Here is a 7,500-nt window from a genome sequence, read left to right on the forward strand (position 1 = left end):
GGCAATCGAAACAGCATCACTAACCGCCTCTGCTCGTATTTGACACTTTTTTACGGACTCGAAACTGTTTTGAGTTCCCCGGAATAGTTGCAGCACGAACACTTTTTCACAATCTTTTTCACTTACTTTAGTGTAAAACCGTGGTTTTCTCCTCTACAACGAAAGAAAAACACGGGATAGACAAATTCTCCTAGCTTGACCAATTGTGTGCCTAATGGCACATGATTCCCTAACCACCCTGTCCGACCTTTTTAAGTACTCTTTCAATGGCTATAAAGTCGATTGATATCCGTAGCATCGGCCTGCTGAACGCGGTTGTCTCTTTCCGTAAGTGTTTCTTCGCTTGATCCGATCTTCGGAAAACGCCGAATCGATCGATGGTGAACAAATTGCACACCGAGTGGAGGGTCTTTGATTGCACAAAGTGGTCGCAAACGGTGGAGAGCCCTTGGTGTGTGCTTGATTTCTCTTCAACAACTTCTTCCGCTTCTTCGCCCATCACGACAATCCGTCACCGAAATTTAACTACTATCCAGCTAGATCTCGGTTTCACTTTTCATCCCGTGAGTCCCATTCGGTGCTGCGGTCAACGTTGCGGGAAATTCCGATCGGAAGTGTTCGATCAATCGCGGTAACTTTTCACTCTCGGAGTGAAGAACAAATGTTTCATCCGGTGGATGATCCAAGGGTTCCAATATGTCTAATAACACACCTGATGGTGGCCCCTGCCTCGACTGAAGTCGTAAACGTTAAACATTACATTCTTCACCAGGGGCCACGGCCACAGTCTGCCCTTATGGAGGTCAGGGCATATCGCTTTCATCCCTTGAAGCGATGCGCCGATCAAGGAAGAGAGCGATTATCAACATCCTACACAACGTGTCCCGCCGCTGCTCCACAGCTGAATGGAAAGTGCATCTCATTTGCCAGCCTCTGCCGTGGCCGCCCATCGACCATCATCCGGCTTCTTTCGCTGCGTAATTCATCGAAGAATTGTGTTAGTGTGGTGTGGTCGAGGTCCATCTTCAGCGTTTCTCCTCCCGGAACCGGTGATGCGGCTCGTATACGCGATTTGTCCCATCAGCAGCATCGTCCCTGCTCAAATTCCAACCACTGTTTGCATGCACACTCGCACCGCTTATCGGGATTTTCTCCACCGTCCGGTGGCCCATCGGAACGCGAAACCAGTTCTCTCCGAACCGAACCGCGTCCTCAAAGTGCGTACCGCCCGGCGAAAGAGCGAGTCTCTCGCCACTTGATCGGTCGTCTTTTCCCTTTCCATGCAAAAGGAAGCATAGGCGTGTGAGTGCGTAGTGGCCGCAGTTGTGGTCCATGCGTAGTGCCTATTTTCATCCCATCGACACACATAAATCAACTTCTCTTCTCCCGCCATCGGGCGCGCCATCGAGTCGAATCGAAAGTGTACCTTGTCTCGCACTTTCTTTCTGGCGGCGTAATGTGGATGATTAGGTCCTAATTGAGACGGCCTGAGCATGCCCTTGTAGGTCCTTGTCGGGGAGCCCGGGGTTTCACGATCAACGATCAGCTTTAGATGATCAATCGACAATGTGCACTACATTCAACAATTACCCCCGCTGTGCGCCATTTGGGTCTGTTTCCACACACCATCACCAGCAGCACTTTCATCAAGAAATGAGCGTTGCATTATAGAGTAATTTCAACTACGATAGCACGATCCAGTCACACTCTCCAAGTGTAATAAAGTGATCTACTATTTGCTTTCATTCAAATGTCATGCTGTACCAACAAATGAGTCACAGCACGTGCCAAGAGTAGCTACCACGTGATGATGACCCTCGTAAAACGGGGAAAATACAATGTTAGAAGCATAAAGATAATGCTCACAAGCAGCAAAGGTTGATACGAATGATCAAAACGCCTGCTGGCGGAACCAGCTAAATAGTCGCCACAATGGAACACAATAGACACAAAGAAGACGCTTCACGTGTACAGCACTAAACCAACTCCCATAAAGATAACTTACCACCACGGGCGTCGGGTATTTCGTTGTCAATCTCTTCGGCGTCCGCTTCATTTGCTTCGCGCGTATATTTCGAGAAGTCCACCCGATTCCTCAGGAACTGGACTCGATTGGTGAAGTTCATGTTTTCCACCTCCAGCTGTTCGCCGAGAAAGTTGTAGACGTTCTTCTGGATGCAGGCGAAGGTCGGTTTGCGCATACACTCCGCTATCAGTGCATCCCACAGATGGTTTCCGGTCGAAAACATGGGTTTCCCAGTGCCTCTGCTCGTGATGTTCCCTTGCACCGTCTCACTAACCGTCGGGGCCATACTCGTCGCAACAACCGATTCACTCTCACTACCATTCACTGAGGTCGCCACGGAGGAAGACGCTACAGTCGACCGCGTCGCCACCAAGAGCATCACCAGCATCAGAGACATCGATGCCGTTACCCTAGTAACCGGTGATACCTTTCTGCGGCCATTATTGGTGTTGGTATGGCCACCATTTCCACCACCAAACATTCCGTAACTTCCAATATTGCCGGGACCAACCGACGGCGACACCTTCATGATGATGGCCACTAGTCTCTGTGTGCGGTTTTGTCGGATATTCACTGAGTTCTTATTGCACTTCCAAGTCCACGAGCACTCCCGAGCGTGCACCAGAGTAACAGTGACCTACTGGTGGGAACACCGGTGGTTCATGGCAAAAATCCTGGCTGTAACGGATTCCTCGCTTTGAGCGAATCCACGCGGAGGCTGCAATGAGAGCACAGAAAATGAAAACGGATGTATCAGCATCAGGGATTTGCAGCGTCAGCGGGGAGCTAGGGAGGAAAGTGAACGTCCACAGCTGATGTCGCGAATCGAACTGAACCGGTTGGCCGCTGCACGCCGTTAGAAAAGGTCGCCGTCCACCACATTGCGCGAAGGCCTTCCGCGCCACCACATGCCGCGCACTTTCGCCATGATTCCGTCTGATGATCATCTTCCGGCGTTGCCCATTGCTGTCTTATCTTCTCTTTTTTTTTTTTTTGCTTTTCCACCCAAACTAGGAGCACTCAAGGGCTCTCGGTTTGAGGAGGATCTGCGCGCAGGCTGGTCACGCGATGAGAGCCACCGGAGAGATGCTGTCCGCTTCACTCCCATTTCCCGCTACTGGACTCAAGATGTGCAGGCGCATTCTACCATGCCGAGCCGAAATTCGAAAGTTTTTTTGTACGTGCCCGGTCTTACTAATGATACCACGGGTGCGGCTGTGTCCCGTTACCGGTTTTTGGTGGATTCGTTTTGGGAAGATGATTTTGAAACCCTGTTTTTCATACCAGGAACCACCTACCGGGCGGGCGTTCCACCCCGTAATCAATGGTGATTATGTCTCGCGTGTAACGTGCCTTATGGGCTCGCGGTAACAGGTGACGAACTATGGCCAAAAGGGTTTTTTTTGTCAACCTAGCTTTTAGGCCACCTATCTTTTGATAAGGATACTTTACGGTTCATAACACATTTAGAACACGAATCGACCGCGAAAGTGATACCTAGCAGCAGTACAATGTAATCGCTGAAAACGAAAAACGCAATTGCTATTGATGGAAATTATTGTTTGTTGTGGTTAAGAGTGAGTGGAGCTTTTCCCTCTCGAGTGCTACACCCATTTTCAGTCTCTATGTGATTATTTGCATGTTCGTTTTGTTCGTGCCATAACTGCGTTAATGTTTTCAATTAATTTTACAAATTTCTAGCACAACCCAGCAGGTGCCACTGCACCTTTGGTAGCATTTCGGGGCGTTCCGTGGTCAATTACTAGCCTTTCCCTTTAGCAAAACGAATCATTTGCTGAATGTGTAGAGAAGCGTGTCCGGCGAATGGCCAGCACCCCCTTACCCCCTTTAACGGTTCCGATGCGGTGTCAGAGGCCGCAGAGCATATGATGGCCGCTCTGTAGAGGTGAGCGGATGAAATGAAGGGAATAATATTCCATTTCATTTGCTTACCTCTCTTCCAGAAAAAAAGTGAAACCCACCGAAAAAAAACGGTGGCTGGCACACGCGCGCACATCTTCAATTGCTCTCCGGTGAGGCGATTGAAGTGAAACCACCAGCCCAACCGGGCCCAGCCCAGTCACCACCACCGGAACGTCCAGCCCAATCCCGCGGTGTTTGAGCTTTTCGGTTTCTCTGTCAACAACAACAACAACGGACAACAATTGTCGTACAGATGAGAAGCATACGCGAAACGATAAGTACGACTGGTCGGGCGGGGTGGCTGGCTTCTACCACCAGTACCTGAGAGAAATCACTTTACTGCTGGAGCAGCAGTACAGTGAAGTCCAGTGCACAGTTTTCCGACGAGAGAAATGTGATTTGGACGCCCCGATTGCGTCTCGGTTTGATTCGCAACGGGAAAGGGGATAATTCGGCACCGATCTCGCCCAATTCAGTTCGCCAGCGCGTTGGTCGCTCGAGTCGCTGACTGCAACAGTCCGATGATGGCCAGACGACCGTTTCACGGGTTTCACACGCCGATGATTTGCCTGACCGCCAAGGGCCGCTGATGTTTTCGCTCCAGATTTCGCTCTACGCGCACGCACGCACGCTGAAAGCTGATTAGCATCAGCAAGAGCCAGGCCAGTGTCCGCCGTCAGGATGGCTTATTAATTGATTAACCACATACGCCAGGGAATCGTACGGAAGAGTACGAAGATCGAGTACTACCGTCCGTGGTATCATTAATATTCACCTACTTCCCCACTAAGCGGCAGCATTTCTCCTCCTATCGGGGGCTTACATCACCTGGACATTTCACGCGATGGCCCACCGATGGCGGTCCGGCGTGTCTGGTGATAATGACCGTGATTGTGAATGGGGAAACTTTTCCCGCCGCACTCGACGACCTAACACACGATGCACATTGCCACAAGGAAAAGCAGTTCGACTTGAGCGAGCGAGCTCCCGCCCGTTCACGGGAAATTTTTATAGTCAGCCTTTTATTGCGTCTATGCCATTGACCACCAGCATGCCAGCCGGCCAGCCGGCCACGAGATATTCAAACCACTGCACCCCGGGGGGGCTGGGTGAAGTAACTTTTTCCGCCCGGCCACGTGTGGTTTACGCGTATCACGCACTGGTTAACGCCTTCACTTGGCCACCAATCAGCTGAACACGGCGGATTTGCAGCTTTGAAAGCAAACCATTCAACTCGCGGGCTGTTCGCGCTCATGTTCGTGGTTCGCCGCTTTACAAGTTTGAGCTGGAAAGTCATTCCTCGCAAAAGTCAATAATCCACTCCATCCAGCGTACCGCTCGCTCGCTAGTATGTATCGATCGTTGGATAATCCAAGCAAACCCCAGACGTAAGTCGGTAAATTTCTCCTTTGATCTGTTCGCCCATCGATACATTCTGCATTATCATGCTCGAGTCGGACGGAGCTGGCTCTTTTTTCCATGGCGGTCATGGCTGAAAGTGATTTTGGCTTACACAATCTGCTGGTATTGCCCATCCAGAAGTAGAACATTATTGCTTTTCCGGCATTTCCAGCAATTCCGCGGGAATCGCACAGCACCCTGGGGAACAAATGGAAATCGAGGCATATGATCTTTGTAGACAGTGATTTTATATGAAATGTATGCTCTACAATTGTTACAATGATCATCCACAAGTTGCAGTAAATTTAACATCTCGTGTCATCAGCTCTGTTGTTGGATTGGAAATCCACGAAAAGCTTTTCCCCGCTCCCGCCCTATCCCAAACCTACACGAAGAACAGTATGATTCCCGTTTAGATGATCGACAGAAGCGCAAAAAAAAAGAGTCCATCGTTGCAAAAGGAAGGCAAAGGTGTTAGGCAAATGCGTTCCTGATGGGCGTATTAAAAATGGATGGTAATTTTTGGTTCATCACACCCTCCACACATTATCGCCTCCCAAGAAAAGGTGAGCCAGCGGTGCTTTACCGTTAAATATTTAGAGTAGCGAAACACGTGCGGTGCGGCGCCCAGGGGAAAAAAATCGATCGAGTTGATGATAATCTATTAGCGGCTTCTAGGTGGGTCATGATAATTCGAAAATTCTTCATCGGAAATTGGTTCTTCAACGCGCTGGCTGAAGAACATGAAACTCTTTTAGGGGGGGAAATGCAGGAAAAGAACGAGGAAACTGCTTTCGGAAGTTTCCTTTCTGTCGGCCGTTGAGCAATAGATAAGGCATGAAGAAAAAGGCAACCTTTACGTAGAGGAACTCGCCACGAACATTCCAGCGTAATTGGTGCTCTCGAAGCAGCGCAAATCGAATATTTTGTACGATCGGTCAGTAATCTGCGCGTGATCAGGGTCAGTGGAGTATGTCTTTTCGGGCGGCGTGCCCAATTCGTGGCGGGATCCATCTGGATTTGGTTCGGTTCGACTTTGGGAACCGTGTTCATGCTTGTCAGTGAGGTAAGTAGGTTACTGATTGCCTTATTAGATGAAGGCGCCAGAGGCTTGATAACACCATTACATGACCAGTTTGATAATCCAGCATCTTCTTATCGTGTGCTGTGCTTAAAGATACATTTAGAAGATTAAACGGGGATTTTCCTAGAAAAAAACAGAACAGATGTTGACCGAGACGCTCCGCTTTGTTGTGTCGCCGGGAGTCGCCGTGATTTGAGGCCAGTAATTTATTATTTTACGCCCTCTCCGTCACACGCCCAAGGAAAAACAATCGTTGCCGCCTTTCCAAATGGTGACCAACGGCCGTAGCCGTGAAACAGTCCAAGTCCTACCATCCTACCGGGTACCGTTCTCCGTGCGTATTGGTGGCGCTGTTGCCCGAAAGGGTTCCGTTAGCATCGCTTATCAACTGGAATTTGGGTGAATTAATTAAGGAGCACAGCAACCAGCTCTCCCCGGTTCCGGGACAGCAACGCAACCTTTGGAGGAACGCGGTCATCAGACAAATATGCAACCAACCACGGGCGAGTGGCAATTTCTCCTGCCACCCTCCAGACCGTCAACTTCTGTTGACGCTTCTCATTTGTACGTCCTCCACACCGGTGGCGGTGTTTGTTTTCGTCGGTTATCCCACCCTCCCACCTGATCGTCGTCCCATGTCTCCGTAGCACCGAAAGCCGCTCGACCAGATATTAGCATCGAGTCATGGTGAACCTTTCTCTCTGCGCTCGGCACCGTAAAGTTGCTTGGGCGGTTACTCACGAGATGCAGCGCAAAATCCAGCGCAAAAACGCCGCAAACATTCACTGATATCACAAAAAAAATGTATCGATCACTAAACTCTGTTGAGCAACACAACGACCAAAAAAAACCACCCAACCATTAGGCTGTTGCCCCAATGTTCACCGGTCAGGCGTAGCTTAATCCACTTAGAGCTCACTAATTAATCACCATGTAAATACACTCTTGGAGGTTCAAACGCAAGCGCCTTCAAACTTCACCGCTAGGGGAGCGAATCTCTACAGCTCTCCAGATCCGTTCAGACACACTCGATACGACAGATCGAGCGTCATCCATGGGCTAACAG

General features: G+C 49.7%; 1 protein-coding gene across 2 annotated transcripts in view; it reads right to left on the bottom strand.

Annotated features, from left to right (window-relative positions):
* The window catches only part of LOC126568910 (uncharacterized), a 15,357-nt gene that overhangs the window by 7,711 nt on the left and 146 nt on the right, over positions 1–7,500 (bottom strand). For both annotated transcript variants that reach the window (XM_050225596.1, XM_050225595.1), the window contains exon 2: positions 2,006–2,744. In XM_050225596.1, the coding sequence (XP_050081553.1) occupies positions 2,006–2,555 (550 nt within the window). In that variant the 5' untranslated portion in view covers positions 2,556–2,744. The remainder of the gene's footprint in view (positions 1–2,005; positions 2,745–7,500) is intronic.

The sequence above is a fragment of the Anopheles aquasalis genome, chromosome 2 (assembly GCF_943734665.1).
Source record: "Anopheles aquasalis chromosome 2, idAnoAquaMG_Q_19, whole genome shotgun sequence".
In the NCBI taxonomy this organism is placed as follows: Eukaryota; Metazoa; Arthropoda; class Insecta; order Diptera; family Culicidae; genus Anopheles; species Anopheles aquasalis.